Below are 19,034 nucleotides of genomic sequence, written 5' to 3'. Positions count from 1 at the left end.
CGGCTTTATCATGTCCTATGTTTTGTGAATAAATGGTTTCCTCTCTCAGAGCCTCAGTTCCTTCATCTTTATAACATAAAATACTACCTGACTCTCAGGGTTAGCAGTAATGTAAGCGGGAGGTGCCTAACACGGTGTTTGGAACACAGTAGTGCTCACTGCACGTTGGCTCTTATTCTTGGAATTTGCACGTATGTGTCCACACCTGTGCTTTCTGACTGTGCTTCGTGGTGTTACGTGGGCACCTAGTGAGTGTACATGTCTGGATGTTGCTGATGTGGGTGATTCTGGTCGGCATGCATGTCTCTGGCTGTCTTTGTGTCTGGTTCTGGTATGACTGCTGGTGTCTGGGCTGGAGTTGGTTCAGTCTTTGGGAGGGGGCTTTTTTTCCTTGCCAACTGGGGGCCTGGATTGGACTAAGGGGAGGGGAGGTGCTTGTGCGTGCATGTGTGTGTGCATGCATGTGTGTGTGTGTGTGTGTGTTGGGGCTGGAGGCTGGGCTGCTGACTGTACAGAGTGTGAAATCACTGAGTTCCTCTGGGTGGGGGAAGTTCTTCGTTCCTGAGTCAGCCCTTTGGCCCTGAGCCACCTAGTGCTCACTTTTTCCTTTTGGAGACAGTGTTGCTCACGGAGGTCCCCAAAGCAGTCTGCAGACAAAAGGACACCTCTCCCTGATGAAGACCTCTGCCGCTGTGTTCTCGATCCCCAAGATGCTTCCCCCACTAGCCTGGTCCCTGAGATCCCTGCTCTAGCACCCCACATGGGCTGCTCTATGCAGAGGGAAAGTGTGTCCCCTCTGGCTCAGGGATGCTGGCTTTGCTGGACCTTGCCTTGGCCCAGCACATCAGGGGTCCTTGGGCTGGCTGGGAGCAGTGGGAACCTGGACACTCATTTTTCAGGCCTGCTGGGATCCTGACCTTTCCCTGACCAGTGTCCCTTCCCTGAAGTCTTGGGTGGTGTGGCTGAGCTTGCTGGTGGTGGGGCAGGGGTCCATGAAGACTGGGAAGTACTGGGGGAGGAACCAGGAGAGGCCTCTGGAAATATGGCAGTGGGCGGGATGAATGGCATTTTATGTCTGAATAGTTCTAGAATATTCTTTGTGTTGAGCCAGAGACAAACTGAGTTGTGGAGGTGTGAGGGCATGTTTGTCTTAGAGAGCCCAAGCCTTGCCTTCAGCCTCCTTTTCAAACCCCTGCCCCCTATCTTGGGCATGATGTACCTTTCACTGTACCCTACTGCTCTGCTAGGCTCTTCCCTGCTTCCCTGTGCAAAGGATGCTCTCAGTGGGTCTCCATTCTTGTGTGCGTTCAAAGCAATGGTTACCTCTCCTGACATTCTGCCTCTAACCCAGGGTGGAGATTCTAGGAATTGGAGCAGGGGTGAAACTTTCTGAGATGGGGCAGTGGAGGGGACCAATTATGTTCTGGATACCATCATTCAGAAATTAATGATGTCTGTAATGGTGGTGGTTATGGCTCCCAGCTGTTGATCATGTGCTGGGCACTGGTCTCAGCACATGACACGTTTCAACTCATTTAAACTGGAATCATTGTGTGTTAGTGAATAATGGCAATTTCATATGGTTCAACCTGATTCTATTATTATCCCCATTTGAGAGATGAGGAAACTGAGGCCCAGAGAGTAATTCATGTCTCTGTGGTCAGGAAGCTGTAAAATGCCAAAGCTAGGCTTGGGGCTGGGGCATTTGCTCTCAGGACCCCACCCCCTGTTCAATCTTAGGCTCCACTGCCTGGCCCTGAAGCTGGGTGTTGATGAGGGCCCAGCCTGAGAGCCTGGGGTAGGGGTCCTTTTGCCTCACCGCGGGGTGGTGAAAGGAGGTTTTAGCAGGGAAAGGGAGCTCTTAGCTTAGCTCCTTGCCCCAGGAGACAGTGTCCCTACCCTGCACTGATACCGGCTGTCTGTTGTCTCCCCCCTGTTCTCTCCCTTGTAGAAGTGGTGGGACACACTCAGGGGCCCCTGGATGGAAGCCTGTATGCCAAGGTGAAGAAGAAGGACTCCCTGCACGGCAGCACCGGGGCTGTTAATGCCACGCGTCCCACCCTGTCAGCCACCCCCAACCACGTGGAGCACACGCTGTCCGTGAGCAGTGACTCAGGCAACTCCACAGCCTCCACCAAGACAGACAAGACCGATGAGCCTGGCCCCGGGGCTCCCAGTGCCCCTGCTGCCCTGAGTCCTGAGGAGAAGCGTGAGCTGGATCGCCTGCTCAGTGGCTTCGGCTTAGAGCGAGAGAAGCAAGGTGCCATGTACCACGCCCAGCACCTCAGATCCCGCCCCACAGGGGGCCTGGCTGCGCCCTCCTCAGGCCGCCATGTCGTCCCAGCCCAGGTTCATGTCAATGGTGGGGCCTTGGCATCTGAGCGGGAGACAGACATCCTGGATGATGAGTTGCCCAACCAGGATGGGCACAGCGTGGGCAGCATGGGCACGCTCTCCTCCCTGGATGGGGTCACCAACACCAGTGAGGGAGGCTATCCAGAGGTCCTGTCTCCACTGACCAATGGTCTGGACAAGCCCTACCCCATGGAACCTATGGTCAATGGTGGGGGCTACCCCTATGAGTCTGCTGGCCGGGCGGTGCCTGCCCATGCTGGCCACACGGCCCCCATGCGGCCCTCCTACTCTGCACAGGAGGGTTTAACTGGCTACCAGCGGGAGGGGCCCCACCCAGCCTGGTCACAGTCAACGACCACCCCCCACTATGGCCATGACCCCAGTGGTATGTTCCGCTCTCAGTCCTTTCCGGAAACCGAGCATCAGCTGCCCCCAGCTCCAGCCCGTGGGGGCAGCAGCCGGGAGGCCGTGCAGAGGGGGCTGAATTCATGGCAGCAGCAGCAGCAGCAGCAGCAGCCTCGTCCACCTCCACGCCAGCAGGAAAGAGCCCTCTTGGAGGGTCTTGGGCCAAGCAGGCCCAGCCCCCAGCCATTGGCAGAGGCCCCCATCCCTGGTCTCCCTGAGTTCCCGAGGGCAGCCTCCCAGCAGGAGATTGAACAGTCCATCGAAGCACTCAACATGCTGATGCTGGACCTGGAACCAGCCTCAGCTGCTGCTCCCCTGCACAAGTCCCAGAGTGTCCCAGGGGCCTGGCCAGGGGCTTCCCCACTCTCCTCTCAACCCCTGTCTGGCTCCTCCCGCCAGTCCCATCCACTGACCCAGTCCAGATCTGGCTACATCCCCAGTGGGCATTCCTTGGGAGCCCCTGAGCCAGCCCCGCGGGCCTCCTCAGAGTCCGTCCCTCCTGGCAGGCCTTACTCACCTTATGATTATCAGCCATGTCCGGCTGGACCTAACCAGGGTTTCCGTCCAAAGAGCCCGGCCTCCTCGTCTGCCTTCCTTCCAACCACCCACAGCCCTCCTGGGCCTCAGCAGCCCCCGGCCTCTCTCCCTGGCCTCACTGCTCAGCCTCAGCTCCCACCAAAGGAAGCAGTTCCAGATCCTTCCCGAACTCCAGAGGAGGAGCCACTGAACCTGGAAGGACTGGTGGCCCACCGGGTAGCAGGTAAGAGCCTCAGGGACCATCGGTCCTGGGAATTGCCTCCTCACTCCCTCTACCCTTCTCTCTTGGGTCTTGGTTGGTCTTGCTGGGGGTAGCTCCAGGCAGAGCCATGACCCGTGAGCAGGCGCTGCTTTAGCCTGGGGAAGAAGCTCTCAGGAGCCTATGTGCCAGCCGTCCTTTCCTGCATTCCTTGTCTATTAGACAGCAAGCAGGCACCGAGATTCAAAGACCAATGTCTATCAGTTCCTGCCTTCAAGGAATTTACAGTGTAATGAGGAGACAGGTACCCAGACAGATAATTCTAAGAGTGCAATGTGTGCTTGGGGGGACTAAGGCTTCAGAGCCTAGGAAAGCAAAGCTCACCACCTAGGGCAATCAGGGAAAGCTTCCTGGAGGTGGTGACTTTGGGGGAGTACAGATTTTCTAGACAGAGAAGGGACTCTGTGATAGCCTGCTATGCTGTCTGTCCCCAGGCTTCAGTTCCTTGGGGAAGGCATGGAGAAGGCTTGAGGGAGGCCTCTATAGACTCAAATTCCCTCTTAGGCCCTCCCAGATGTCATAACAAAGCCTGAGATGGTATCCTGAAGCCCTTGGCTCTCTCTCTGAGTGTTCAACCTAGTGGGGCCTTTCAGGATATTTGTCTTGGGGGTGGGGGGAGGCCAAGGTCCCAATTCTTGGTCAGCTTTCTTATTAGTCCTTGCTTAGGATCAGCTCTGTCTGGCAAGCAGTCACTGAGAAACAAGGCTCCTTTTCCTTTTCCTGTCAGAGAACAGGCTTATCTTACTGGAGAGAGGAGAGAGAGTGGGACAACCAGAAGAGCTGGGGGAGATAAAGGCAAGAAATGGCAAAGTCCAGGGCCATGTTGGGAGGGATAGCTGTGGGGCTCCCTTCCTTCCCACTGACCTAAGCCTGTGACTGTTCCACGGGGACAGCCCAGGGGTGGGAAATCCTGTGGGTTGATTTTGTTGTGGGGTTAGTAGGGCCTTGTGCCCAGCCCCTCAGCTGACAGGGTAATGGAAGCTCCATGGGGAGAAGAGGAGCCCAGGCAGCTGGCTCTGTCCTCCATCCCTTTTCCTAAATTTAGGGGAGGCTGAGTCACCATGCCAGCTGCAGGGAGGGAAGGAGATGCCCTTCCTGGGAATGGACTGTGGGTTTGGGGAAGCAGCTCAGGGCAGGCCAGCTGACCTTTTTGTTGGGCCTGGGACCTGGGTGTTGGAGCATGGACACCCTTCTCCTGTATTTCAGAGCAGAGCAGAGCTCCCAGTTTCACTACTGACAGTTTGAAATTGGCCATATTTGTAGTATTTATACCATGGAAATTGTCATTCAGGGCTTCACCTGCCCTGGAGAGCTGGTCTAGCAATACATTATTGCTTTTACCTGAGCATCAAACACAGGCTGAGCAGCTTGGTAAATCTAGGGGTGCAGTGGTCCATGGGGTGGTCCACAAGGGGCTTTGACTTCTGCTTTCTCCCACAACTGGACCCCTGAGATAGGGACACCCCCTGGCTGCTTTGTCAGGAGACACTCTTCCTCCTTATTGGGAAGAGAGGAATTGGACTACCCAAATTCCCTAGGAATTTAATTTCCCTCCCAATATTTTACACAGTTGGGGTGGCAGCCTGAAGAATAGTGGTGGATTAGACTCTAGTCTAATGCTGGCAGGATCCATCAGACTTCTCTGTGTGGGGGCAGAATGAATGTCCCCCCCCTCCGTGGGAACCCTTTAGTGTAGCTCTCATGGAGCTTGCTCAAGAGGAAGCCATAACCCTGATGGCCCTGGGAAGATGTCCATCTTATAGTGGACCTCCTCTCAGCCATTTCTCTCCTATTACCTTCCAAAGTCTTGACTATCAACTTCTGTATCCTGTAGTGTCTCAGGCTTTGGCTGTCATGAAGTTATAGGGAGGGAAGGATATTGTTGGCACAGTGACCTCATTCCCTAACCCTGTTACCATCTCCTTCACCACTATGAATGACTCAGTCAGGAGAAAAGATGAAGATGTATAGAGGGGAGCAGTTATATTTGGTCCCCAGAGCTATGCAGTTTGCCCATGCCCTGTCATGGACAGAATTTCTTACATCAGCAGGTCCTGCTTGCACAGCTTCCCCAGTAGCTCTTTAGGGTGTCTACAGTGCTTTTGTAGATAAAGGCACACAGGCAGTATCAATATGTAGAAGAATCTTGAAGCCAGGGAGGAGATACATCCAGTACCACTTCTTTCTGCTTATTTTATATTCTGCTGCAAGAAGGTGGGACATAAGCTTTGCCGTGAGTAACCCAGGAAGCTCAGCTGTAAGTGGGGAGACCTCTTCATGGCCATGAACTTGATCTGATTTCTTCTGGCTTTTCTCCCTCAGGTCTTCCTTTTCCTCCTTAGCTGTCCTCCATACCTCAGTACTATGTTTCTGGTTCACTCCACTTTGATTCAACCAGTCCTTATGTCTTATTTCAGCTTAAATCTCGAGAATGTAAGGGCAGTTTTCTTAATTGATAAGGGGTAGGTACCAGAAACCTATAGCACACAGCACACTCTTTTTGAAACACAGGAAGCATTCTTATTACAGCCAGGGACAAAATAAGAATTCCTGTTATCACCACTATCATTTAACATCGTATTGGATGTCCTAGCCAGTGCAATATGACAAGAAAAAGAAATAAGAGTCAGAGTTGGGGAGTCCAGTTGAGTTACCTTATGTTCCTGATTATATGACTAGACTGATCTCAGATATCTCTAGAGGCAGAGGTTTCAATGCATGGAAGTCAGATATGGATCTTATCCTTTAGGAGTCTAGAGTTTGGGGGTGGAGGGAAGAACTGGAACTTTAAAATGAAGTCATTTGTAATAAGAGAGGTATGGAGAAGCTTCTGTGGGAGAGAAGTGATTACTATCAGCTAGAGATACCAGGGAGGCTCTTTGTGAGTATGGGTTTTAAACTGAGCCTTGGAAGATGGATAGGATTATGAAAGTGGATGGGGTCACTGGACAGACCAAGAGGGTTCACAGTGAAGACAAGAAAGCATAGGAAATGTTTGGTGAATAGTGAGCAGACTGAGAGTATTATAGGCTGTGTAAGAGAGAGTCAGGAGAGGTATCCTGGGGTCTGTCTCTGGAGAGTCTTAAATATCAGACTAAAGAGCAATTTTACCTAGAAGCAATCTAGGAAGCCATTACTGTGGTGGTTTAGTCAGGGGAATGTGCCACGATCAGAGCTGTAGTTTAGGAAGATATATCTAGTGGGTCTGGGCAGGAGAGACGCAAAATGAGAGACTTTAAGCCAGGAAATGCTAGGAGCTTATTAAGTAGCCAAGGCGATGGGGGATCAGATTAGGGTGCAGACCTTGGGAATGAAAAAGAAGAGATGATGCCATGGATATTGTGGGAGTAGAACCAATGCGCTTACAAATCAATTGGCTGTCGTGGGTGAGGGAGGGGGAAACATCAGAGACGATTCTGAGGCTCCACGAACAGAAACAGAATAGTGTTTCTCTTAACAAGCAGGGAGTTCAGAGGAGGAGCTGGTCTGGTACAAGACGAAACCTCAGGGTTAGATATGTTGAGTTTGAGGTGACAGTGGAGCCTCCGGGTAGAGATGTATGGAAGGCAGTTGAATGTCTGGAATTGGAGCTTGAAAAAGTGGGAAGAGCTGTAGATTTTGTAGAGTCATTCTCACAAAGGTGAAGGTTAAAGCTTTGGGTGTGGATGAGACCTCTATGTTGGAGGGCATGGAGAGAAAAGAGCTTAGGAGGGACAGCAATGAGGAGAAGTGGAGTCTGTAAAGGGGACTGAGTATGAATGCTCAGGGTGGTGACAGGAGAACAGGAGAGTACATCATCACAGAAGTCAAGGTCTTAAAGGGTTTTAAGGAGGGAGAGTGGGAGGTTAGCAGTGTCTGGAGAGATTGGGAGGAGGAGGACTGAGAAAAATTCACTGGGCTTGCCAATGAGGTGGCCCCGGTGATTTTCAAAGGCATGTTTTCAGTAGAGTGGTGGTGACAGAAACCAGACTGCAAGGGACTGAGGAGTGAGTGGAGAGGGAGTGAAGACAGCATGCCAGCTACTCTTTTGAGTGGTTTTGTGATAAGGGAAGAAAATAGGAGCTAAAGAGAGTACCAAGATATTGGGGACTTTTTTTTGTAGTACAGGAGTCATGAGAATGCTTTTAGATAGAGGAGAAGGAGAAGGGGAGGTTGAATATGGGGGGAGGAAGGAGGAAAAAAGAGAGAGAGGAAGAAATTGATAGGATCAGGTCTCCAAGGAAGTAAGAGGGGATAGGCTGGTGGATAATTTAGGTTCAACCAGGAGGTGAGATACCTCTTCATGAAACAAGAGTAAAGGATGGATAAAGATATAGGGAAATATTGGTGTCAAGTTTTGCGAGCTTGAATTGAGAACCCATTTTAAAAATATATTTCATTATGGAAATAAAAGATGAGTTCAAGGCCTATTTAGTCATTCATTCAACGTGAGTTTTAATCTGCGCTACTTGCTAATCTAAGCTCTGGGAAAATGATGGCAAACAACAGGTAAAAAAGTCTTGCCTTCATTGTAGAGATGGCCGTAAACAAATAAGCAGATACATACATAATATGGCACGTGGGTGATAAGTGCCGTAGAGGTAAAGCAGTGACGTGCCAGTGAGGGTAGAGGGTGGGCGGGTGGTCGCACTTTACACAGGATGGTCAGGGAAGGCTTCGCTGGGTGGCGAGGGATTGTGCCATACGGAGCAGCAAGTGCAAAGGCCCTGAGGCAGGACTGTGCCTTGTGTGGCTGGAGTAGAGCAATGGAGGGCAGTGTAGTGGGACATGAAGTCAGAGAGGCAGTGGGAATGGGGCAATCACAAGAGCTTTGTTTTTTGCCCTGTGTGGCATGAGAAGCCTTAGGAAAGATTTGGGCTGAAGAGTGACATCATCTGACTTGTTCTAAATGGAGCAGTGTGATCAGGGTGAAAGAAAGGGCATGAATTAAGCGGCTTCTGCTATTGATCGGGGTGGTAGCTGTGGAGATGGGGAGAAGTGCTCAAATTGTGGACGTAGTTGGTAGGTGAGCCAACAAGATTTACAGGTAGACTAGATGTGGAACGTGAGAGCAAAGTCAAGGGCAACTCTAAGGTTTTCGGCCTGAGCAACTAAAGAATGGAGTTGCTCTTTATTGAGATGGGTAAGAATATGGGAAGAGCAGACTTAGAGGGAATATTGGAAGTATGATTTTGGACACATTAGGTTTGAGATGCCCACCACACAGCTGAGATGGCCGGACGTATGAGTCAGGAGTTTAAGAGGGGAGGCTGGAGCTTGGAAGTGTGGGCATTGCCAATGTATGTGTGCCGTGTAAAGCGTGGCACTGGATGCTGTCACCAGTGGATAAGCACAGGAAGAGAAGAGGGCCTGGGACCAAGTCTGGAGCCTCCCATGTTTCGGGGTTGCAGACAGGAGGAGGAACCAGCAAGGAAACTGGTGTGGAGCGGCTTTTGAAGTAGAGGAGAGCTGCAAGGGCAGGAGCCCTGGGGACCAGGACGGGGGAGTTTTTGCCACTTCTGTGGCCCCTGTGGTGTAAAGGCACATTGGGAGTTAACAAGGGGAAAGAAAAGGATGACATAGCAGGTCCTTATAGTGCATCCATGCAGGTTCATTTGAAGGACTTTCTGGTGGTGCCCATCGGCTTTGGGCAGGAGCAGGAACATGGAAGGGGCTCCCCAGGAAGGAGAATTACTCAGGTGGATGTGACCGAAGAGCAAAGGGCTTAGAGGGCTGCGGTGCTAGGGAGTGTGACCCTTGGTCTCAGACTGATGGAGTCACCCAGGATCCAGGCAGAGTCAGGGGACCATGAGAGGAGGGAGGCCACGGGGTGGGCCAGGCTGCTCAAGGAGTGGGTGAGTGTGGGGTAACAGGATGGAAATCTCCTGGTCCCAGGCTGGCACCTTCTTCCTCCACCCTGGGGTTAGGACAGAGAGTGCCCTGACAGAGAGTGACAGGCATGGTGCCCTGCTGGGACTTGTCCTTTGGAGAAGCAAGACCCTGGTTCCACCCTCTCTTCTTGTCTGACACACTCCCCACCTCCCTCCAGTGTGTGGCCAGATCCTGAATACAGAACACCAACTAATCTCGATTTTCTCTTTGTTTTTGTTTTGTTTTGTCTTGTTTAATGCCTTGTCCCTTGCGTCCTCTGTGTGTCCCATGTCCATCTGCCCCTGTGCCGTTGGTGGTGTGCCTTCCTGCCTGCCTCCCACTCCCTGCTGGTCCCCTGGTGTGGGCGGTGGGCAGCGTACAATGCCAGACTGCAGGACACTGGGCAGAGCAGTGGCTTGCGGGCACCTCCTCTCCACCGGCTCCACTCTTCCTCCCTCTCTGGTTGGTTCCTTTCCTTCCCTTTATCCATCTGTAGCTCTTTGGCCCTCCTTTTAGCTCTCAGTTTCTCTCTCTGCTCTCCTTCTCATGTGCTATTTCTTCCAAACCTTCTCCCGCCACCTTCCTTCTCTCTTCGTCTTTCCACTTCCTCCTGGCTTTTCCATTTCCTCTCCCTCTTCTGTTGTCCTGTTCTTCCCATCCCTTTTTTATTCTCTTTTCTCCCCCCCCCTTTTCTCTCTGCGCCCCTCCTTCCCCACTTCCCATTTTCCCTCTCTGCCCATGCTCTTTCCCTCCTTTCTGCTTGAGCCAGAGCTTCACTTCTGCTTGGACTCAGCCTCATGCTTCTAGACTTGGCCTTGCCTGCTGGGAATAGAGTCTGGAGTAACTAGACTAACTTCCAGGGTCCCCCTTGGAGAGGCAGGCCTTTGCAATGAGGGTGCTCAGTGAGGGCCCTGGGCTGTAGGGCCAGGTCTCAACAGGAGCAAGGCTGTGCTTTGCCTGGGGCCATTGGGCATAAGACAAAGTTGGTGCCCCAGCCCCTGCTGCTGTGTCTACTCTTGAGCATGGCGCACCTTGGGGACAGAGTACCTCCTCTGACTCCACCCCCAGTCTCTGATCCTAGGACCCATGGCCAAAGATCAGAAACTCTGGGTTGTGGTCCTGGCCCTGCCTGTGACCACCTGTGTGAGCTTGGGCAAGTCTCTTAACTCTTCAGATCTCAATTTCCCGATGTGAAAAATGGAGAGATGATAGCCCTGCCTTGCTATCTTGCACAGTGGTTTCACATACCCCAGACATTTGGACCCTTCATCAAGGGTCACCTTACTTTATTTGAGGATGATGTCATCCACTAACAGCTACCCCCAGCCTCTTGGACATGCAGGCCCATATGTCCAAGCCTTGGGGAGGGGATCAAGTCATCCTCTCCCTGACCTCTGAGCCTGGAGGCTGGGGTCAGGCTCTCCCATGCCATGGCCTCGAGCAGTTCTGGGGAAAGGCTTCTGGGTGGTGGGAACTGTTGACTCCCAGTGGCAAATACCTGGTGCCTCCATGGACCCTCTTTCTCCTGAGTCCACAGATAATTGGGAGATGGCTCTAGCAGGATGCCCGCCTCCTCCTCTATTCTCCCTTTTTCTTTTCTTGGCCCAGAGGTGGGAAGCACAGTATTTAGCTGGCCCTAGGGGTTTGGGGTAGGTTCTGGGGTGGTGGGCCTGTCCTGAGGGGAGCTGGCATGGCTTGCCCTAGGGCTGCTAGTGTGATCTCCGTGTGGCTTTCTGGTGCCCTGGCCCAGCAGGTGGCCTCCAGGATCCCCTCACTTCTGGAGCCCCAGGCATGTCGTCTGACACCCAGCCCTGCCACCTGGAGCTGAGGAATCCAGTCTTTTGGAAATCGGAAGGCTGGAACGAAGAGCTGGGTCTGTGGGGGTGGACGTGGCCAGTCTGGGAGGTGTAGGGTGGCATGTGATGAAGCCCAATACCAGGGTATCATGATCCACATGTCCATGTGATCTAGGGGCAGTGGGTGGTGGTGCTTTGCCAAAGTGTGTGAATTGATATGTGTCAGGGCTACAGTTCTCAGAACTGCAGAGTGTATGAGTGTGTGTGTGTGTGTGTGTGTGTGTGTGTGTGTGTGTGTGTGTTTGTCAGATGAAGGAGAATAATTGCTTCAGGTCCAGCTCACATGGGGGGAGCCCTGGAGAGAGCTGTTCCCCCAAGCACAATGGCATCCTGGGTAGCAGAGTGCAGCCTCGCTGGGAAATAGGGCTGTTCTGGTGCCTGCTCTTGTCTGGGGGCCTGTGTGGAGGCTCCCAGGGTAGGGGTGGAAGGCCTGCAAGGCTGACTACATGCAAAGCAGCCCTTAGGGGACAACACTGGGCTCTCTGAATGTAAGGTGGCATGATGTTGAAGACCCCGTTCCTGCTGTAAGGGCATACCACTCCTGCTCTGTCTCCTCAGGGTAGGGTGCTGGGCTCACCAGCGTGGCTAGGAGGACCTTCCAGAGTCCCTTCCACTGCTTCTCTTTCCTCCTCTCTTCATCAGCTTCCTCTGGCCACATGGTTTCCATCTGGGCTAGGGGTTGACCGTAGAGGTTCTGAGGGTGACCTGGGGGTACCACTAAGGACCCCCATCATCCCAGTGTCCTGCTGCCATTCCTGTCGCGTTAAGGCTGTGTGTGTGTGTGTGCACACACGTGTGTGTGCATGTGTTTGTATGTGTGTACATGACTCTGCCTGTGTGAATGTAGGAGACAGAGGTCCCTAGAGAGACGGGGCCAGGAGATTGAGAAAGTCCTGGGGTGGAGGGTGGTGGTGGGGAGGAAGGGACTGGGGGCAGGCCTATTTTTATTATCAGTCAGCCTCTGGGATGTGAGAGAGGGGTGTTCTCTGTCTGACACTGGCTGTCAGCTTGCATCCAGACGCCCCAGCTTGGCTGGGGAACAATAGGGCTCTCTTCTCTTCCCTGTGCCATGCCTGTCTTTCCTCCCATAGGAAGGACAAGAGAGAGGGGACATGCTCTCCAGGCATTCTGGGAAGATCTGGGCTTGCCAAGGGGGACAACAGTGGGACACTGTATTCAAAGAATGTGAGCAGCCCTCCCTGGCCACTGGTGCCATGGGGCACTCTGCAGGGGGAGGGGCTGGCCCATGGGAGTGGAATGTGGGGTCTTCCCGCTCCTGCAGAAGGAGGCTCTGACCAGCAGCTCTTTAGCTCTTTGGAGGTCATTGGTCCAGCCCCTGCCTTTGGTTAGAACTCGCTCCCACGTGCCAGTCTGGTGGTGATGGGGAGGGAACTGAGAAGTTGCTGCTCACTCCCAGATGGCCAGCTGCCTTGTGCCAGGGCTGCACATCCTCCACACATGGCAAGTCCCTCTGGCAGTCCAGCCACATCTCCTGGGCTGCTGCAGCCATCTGTAGCTCCTGGACATGGAGGCTGCTCTGGGAAGGTCAGGGAGAATGTTCTCTGTTCCTCTGGGAGATTCAGTGCCTCAAATGGAAAGAGACCCATTTTTCAAGGGCAAACCTCAGATCCCCAAACAGGGAGATTGGCCACCTGAAGAAAAGGCAGGGGTCCTGCCAGAAAGAGGCTGCCAGGGCTCGGTGAGCCTGGAACTGAGACCAGCCCTAATGCATTTCTTTTAACCTTGGGGCTGAACTTGGTTCCAAATCCCAAGAGCCTTTCCCAAATGGGCCTCCTTTGTCACAATTATTATTAGAAAATCAATGGCTATGTCTGTTTCTCTCTAATGGTTTTGCCAGGAATGAAACCAGCAGCAGGTCTTGTCCAAGAAGCCCAGGAGGCCCAGGTTGGGCATGGGCTGCTGGAGGAGGGAGTAGCATGGCCGAGGCTGGGGGTGCCTGCAGGTGTGGCGTGAGGCATAGCCATTTCTCTGAGGCTTGGGTGCCTGGAGTTGCCCTAGGATTGTAGCGTGCTGCTAAGCCTTTCAAAACCAGGCCTTCTTTCCTCCAGGTGGATGCTCATAGCAGACCCTGGCTGGGACTGATGCTGCCCCTATTTTTTTATTCTAAAAATAAGGGCACTTCAAGGTGCAAGGCTTATTTGCTTTAAGTGGAGTAGTTTGTGACTGGCGGGGTGAAGTCAGAGTCCAGTGTACTGTCCTTATCCGGGCTTTATTTTCTCAGTTGAGATGGCAGGCAGGGCTGTCTCTGATAATAAACAGCCCAGAGTGGACACTCAGTGCCTTCTGCATTTAATGTGCAAATGCCATACCAGTCCTGCTGCTCTCCCAAGGGGGCCCCTCTGGAGCCCCTGATTACGGGAGAGTATGAGTGCATGTCTCAGTGACTGTGCGCGTGTGTGTGTGCGTGTGTGTGTGTATGTGTGTCACCCCTTAACTTGGGAGCCAGCAGCCTGCTGTTCATGACAAGGAGGAAGGCTTCCCAGTGGTACTGTTCAGAGCAGCCTCTGTGGCTGTGCCAGGCTGGGGGCCTATCTGGGGGCATGCAAATCTCACTGTGGATGGCAGAAGATGATTCAGTCTGAATGTGAGTGATTTCTGCTTGGCTGCATTGGCACCTCCCTGTACGGGTGTGTGTGTGTGTGTGTCCACATGCGTGCATTTGTATACATGCATGCACACACACCTATGCCATGGAACAGTGTTTCCAGATGTGTGTTTAGGGTCCCAGTCCCATGTGACCTGAGGCCTTTGGTAAGTCCCAGTGGTAGTGAAGGCATTGCTGAAAACCTCCCAGAAGATAATCAGGTCTGGGAGCCCACCCTTCAGGCTGGGTCTTGGCCACTGGGACCCAGGAAGTAAATTTTCTAGAATTCTGAGAGCCAGTTCAATGAGGCAATGGATTCCATGTCTCAACCCAGCTGTGCAAAGAGGGAGTGGGAAGGAAGGAGGGTGAGGTTAACAGCATCCCCAGCCTGTGGAATGGGACTGGGATGGGAAGTGCAGAAAAGCAGATGGGGCATGTGACTTCTCTTTGCAAGCTTTTCAGCTGGGAGGGGAAGGGTGGGCAATCTTTAGGGCAAGGAAAAGGGGCGGGTAGCTCAGGGGTCAGTATGAGGGAAGTTGGTAGGAGGTTTTGGAGGTACACTGCATGAAGGCTGGGGAACCTCAGAGAAGGCCAGAAATATCTCAGGGGCCAGCTGGGGGTGGGAGATCTACGACAAGACTTAGTCATTTCTTTGTTTCTCCTTGGGAGTACCATTTGCAAGATGATGCAATTTAGCTCTTTCCAAAAGTTCTTCCCCACGGGCTTGATGTTGCCTGTTGGTTGATGCAGTTGCCTTGGAGACTCTCTCTTCCCTCCACCTCCCCTCCCTTGTCTGGAAGCACTGGCCCTCTGCCTTCAGGGGTTGAAGGAGTTGACATCTGTTTCTTGTATCAGTCCTTTGTGCTCTTGGCCTTCCTGGTGAAGGCCGAGCCCAATCTAAGCAGATTCCCCACCCTGCAGAGAAAACCTGGGGTGTGAGCAGAGTTGGGCCCAGGAAGGCTGAGGGGAGGTGGTGAGGGGACACAAGCCAGCTCTAGCTTGGCTCCCTGAGCTAAGAGGCACTGCCTTCTCTGGGGGATTAGGCCGGACTGATGATTTCTCGTACAGTACACTCATCACCCACTATGCTCTGCCATTCCTCCCAGGCGTGCAGGCTCGGGAGAAGCAACCTGCAGAGCCCCCAGCCCCTCTCCGGAAGCGGGCAGCCAGCGATGGACAGTATGAGAACCAGTCTCCAGAAGCCACATCCCCCCGGAGCCCTGGGATTCGCTCCCCCGTCCAGTGTGTCTCCCCCGAGCTGGCTCTTACCATTGCCCTTAATCCTGGAGGGCGGCCCAAAGAGGTGAGTCCTTAAGCTACATCCTGGGGCCATACAGGGGTGTGGAGCCCACCTTAAATCTCCAGGAGCCTGGTGATCAGCTTGGCACTGACTTATCAGTGAACTCCGTAATTTTTCCCTCCCTACATCCTCACCCAAGGTCTCTAGCGTGTGGAATCTGGAGCCCATTTCCTTTCTGAAATAGCCTTTATGCCCCCACTTCTCACATTAATACTGAGATTGAAGTTCCCTTCTTGATTCCTAAAGAGAGCCCCTTAGTAGGTTGTAAGGATCCTGGGGATGACACAGGTGACCACAATCTCTAAACTCCTAACCAGATCATATAGGCTGACTAAAAATGTTTCTGAGCCTTTTCCAGACATAAGGGTTTTCTTGGGAGATTTAATTTTCATGCCAAAATGTTTATTTCTGAGACGTTTAGGTAGTTGGAGGCAGTGGGTCTCAAACTTCAGTGTGTGCAGCAAGCATCAGGGAGTTGATTAAAACTGTAGGTTCCCAGATATGGGATGAGACCCAGGAATCTACATTTTAAACATGCACCCTGGAAGATTCTGATGCACGTGGTCCATGAATCACATTGAGGGAGATATTGTGCCATCCTATAAAATCCAGGCTAAAGAGTTGTTCTGGATATAAATGGCTTTTGGACATCGTTTCTCTTCTGCCTTCTGTCAGGACCCAGATCTCCAGCCCCCAGCCCCTCTTCTTCGGCTCTGTTCTGAAATATTTCCAAGGCAGGTGCTCCTGAATTCTGCCTGTGTTTGACTGTGGCCTTGTGAATAGCCGGTTTCCACTCTCTCAACTACGAGGAGTTGTGGGGCTGTGAATGGCCAGGACCCCCCTAGGACCTCTGTGCTCAGGCCTGTGAGGGGATCTGTGGGCTGGTTAATGTGCTGTTCTTGTGCCCCAGGTCATCTGAAGGGGAAACCCCTCCTTCTCAGGGCTCCCCGCTTTCTCCCCTCTGTTCTTCTGCAGCCCCATCTGCACAGCTACAAGGAGGCCTTCGAGGAGATGGAGGGAACCTCCCCGACCAGCCCACCACCCAGTGGGGGTAAGAACTACCCGCTGAGCCTGTTCTCCCTGTGTCCCCTCCAGTCCCTCATCTCAACCTTGGCCTGTGTGAGTGCCCAGGCATAGGGTGGGCAGGGGAATGTGCCGGCCAAGTTGGGCAGGGACAGAATTGGCAGCTTCTCAGCTCCATGGCTCATTTCACCCCCCCCCACTTCTCTTCCCTTGCTTGGGGCCCCCAACTTCTCCATTGCCCACGCTCACACGTGTAAAGATGTAGCAGTCCCAGTCTTAGCATCCAGACTGACTGACTATGGGGCTCTGGGTTCCCTTGTTATGGTTTTTTTTTTTTTTTTTTTTTTTTAAAACTTATTCCTTGTCTTTTTTACATCCTGCACTCAAAAGACCACCCCATCCTAACGTGACTCTTTGTGACTTGACCTTGACTATGTTTTCGACCCTCATTTTTATCTGCATCCAGGCACTTCCATTTCAGGAAACCTCTTTAGTGTCCGCTAAGGAAAGGAAGGAAAGAAAGACCTTCAGGCTGACAGAGTCCCCATCTCATCCATCCCAGGCCTCCAGGCAGGGGCGTTTAGTCTGCGGCTCTGGTACACTCACTAGGGAGGCAAATCCCCAAAGGACCCGAGGAGCCCAGGAGTGGGGGCAGTGTGCCTTTCTTATAGGAGATGAGACATGAAGCAGAACTATAGGAGGTAGTTGTGGGGAATAAAGTGATGAGCAATTCCAGGCCTTGAGGGACTCAAGGTCCCCATGAATGGCCTGGGTCAACTGAGGAAGAAGAGACCAGAATTGAGTGGGCTCGGCCTGGCCCAAGCTGTCCGTTTGCCTGGTGTGAGGGGAGGTGGGTAAGGAAGGGAGAACTGGAGCTGGCTGTGCCTTCCCTTGGGGGCTGGCTGCCCTGCACAGGGGAGGAAGGTGGCAACAGCACGTGGCCCCTGTGCCATCTTGGACACATGGGAGACTGGAGTTGTGACTGATTTGTGCCCCTGGAAGTCACTGTTCTCCTTAGAGCAACAGTACTGTCCAACGGAAATATAATTTGAGCATATTTGTCATTTAAAATTCTCTAGTAGCGCATTAATTAATTAATTACTGAAATTAATTTAAATAGTATTTTATTAAATCCAAATATTTTCCAAAATATTTTATTATACAAAATATTTTCATTTCAATAAGTAAATTGATATTAAAATATTGAGGTATTTTACAATCTTTTAAAAAAATGTAAAAAGAAACTGGTGAAATTAATTTTAATAGTATGTTGGGCTGGCTGGTTAGCTCAGTTGGTTAGAGCTCGGTGTTGATAACACCAAGGTCAAGTGTTCTGATCCCCTTACTGGCCAGCTGTCAAAAGAAAAAAAAAGTATGTTTTATTTAACCCCAAGCTAAAACATTATCATTTGAACATATATCAGTGTAAAAAACAAGATACTTTGTGTTATTTTTCATACAGTATCTCTGAGATTCCATGTGTATTTGACACTTCCAGCACATCTCAGTTCAGACCGGTCACGTGGCACACACTCAGCAGCCATGTGTGGCTTGAGGCTGCCATATTGGACAGCACAAGCCTAGAGCAAGCCACACAGGAGCCAGCTCTGTAGCTTTCCATGACTCAGTGAAATCTCTCTCCTGGATCTTACCTTTCCACCTGCCCCCATTAGATGTCAGGTCCAAACAGCCAGGGGCTAGACATCACTCTGTTTGGGATGGAAGCCATGAGGTCATGCTAGATCTGGGTTTTGCCTTCTTCTCTCCCTCCCTTGGCCAGCCATGGTTGCTGCAGGGAGAAAAATAAGTCAGAGGTTTCATAAATACACAGGGTTGGGGAGAGAAGGTAGAAGGTGGAGAAATGCGAGGAATTTTTCTCTCAGGAAGCAAAAGGCCATCCTGGCTTCAGGGCCACCCACTCATCTGCCTCAGCAGAAGGGCCAGATTGCCTGGGAACCGGGGGATGAGGAATCCAAGAGAAACCTCCCACTGTCCCTTGTCCTCTCGTCCTCTTCACCTTCTCCCTCTGGTCTACTGTACCTCTGCTGCACCCATTGGGCAAAGAAAAATATTATAGAGACTTATGGGCTGGAGCTGCTTCGTGGTTATTTCATGAATAGTAGTTTCTGAGGCTGGGCTTGTTCTTTAATAATTATGGTTTTACTGTCCATTCATCTGACAAACATTAAAAGTGCTTGATAAGTGTCTATGAGCAAGACATCATGTTAGGGAATGGGGGCATGGAGGTGGTAGAAACAGAGTGTGTGTGTGTGTGTGTGTGTGTGTGTGTGTGTGTGTGTGTGTGTGTGTAAAGAGGGAGGAAAGATAGAGACACACAGGTCTAGACCTGCCCCATACCTGGAGATGTATGTTTGAACCTGTCTGACCTCTGACATCTCGAAATGCTCAGATGAGACATCTGAGGACAGAGTGAGGGTGGAGTGCAGGGGTGGACCACCTGTCTGGGCACCAGTGATGTCTCACTGTCCCCATGTGCATGTGGCTATACACCTGCATATGCACAGATAAGTTATATATGTTGCTTGCATTGAGAGATTACATTTGGTGGTGGTTGTTAGTTTCCTGTAGGTCTCACTGTCTTTTGGGAAAAGCAAGAGGGGCCAGGGAGGGTCATGGAGCTGCTGTGTGGTTCCTGGGCATCTGAGGACCACAGTTAGTCTGTTGAGGCCATTGAGCAGGCAGGGAGTGTCCTCTGCAGGCTCCTGATATCTTTGATAGGAGACAGAGAGTTTGTTTCTTTACTTCTCCTCAGAGGTGGCAGCTGCCACTGAGACATCCCATGACTGGGTGTAACAACCACCCCGCAGATCAGCTCAGAGTCTG

At 52.0% G+C, this 19,034-nt stretch overlaps 1 protein-coding gene across 7 annotated transcripts in view; it reads left to right on the top strand.

Annotated features, from left to right (window-relative positions):
• TNS1 (tensin 1) overlaps positions 1–19,034 on the top strand; it is a 119,186-nt gene that overhangs the window by 69,032 nt on the left and 31,120 nt on the right. For 4 of the 7 annotated variants that reach the window (XM_063100807.1, XM_063100815.1, XM_063100790.1 and 1 more), the window contains 3 exons: positions 1,952–3,520; positions 14,974–15,170; positions 16,143–16,218. In XM_063100807.1, coding sequence (XP_062956877.1) covers positions 1,952–3,520; positions 14,974–15,170; positions 16,143–16,218 — 1,842 coding nt within the window. Of the gene's footprint in view, positions 1–1,951; positions 3,521–9,781; positions 9,869–14,973; positions 15,171–16,142; positions 16,219–19,034 lie in introns of all 7 variants that reach the window. The other 3 variants (XM_063100797.1, XM_063100774.1, XM_063100764.1) reach the window with 1 other exon arrangement.

Source organism: Cynocephalus volans, chromosome 1 (genome assembly GCF_027409185.1).
Source record: "Cynocephalus volans isolate mCynVol1 chromosome 1, mCynVol1.pri, whole genome shotgun sequence".
Taxonomy (NCBI): Eukaryota; Metazoa; Chordata; class Mammalia; order Dermoptera; family Cynocephalidae; genus Cynocephalus; species Cynocephalus volans.
The sequence above is the reverse complement of the archived record's forward strand: the minus strand, read 5'-3'. Positions and strand labels throughout refer to the sequence as shown.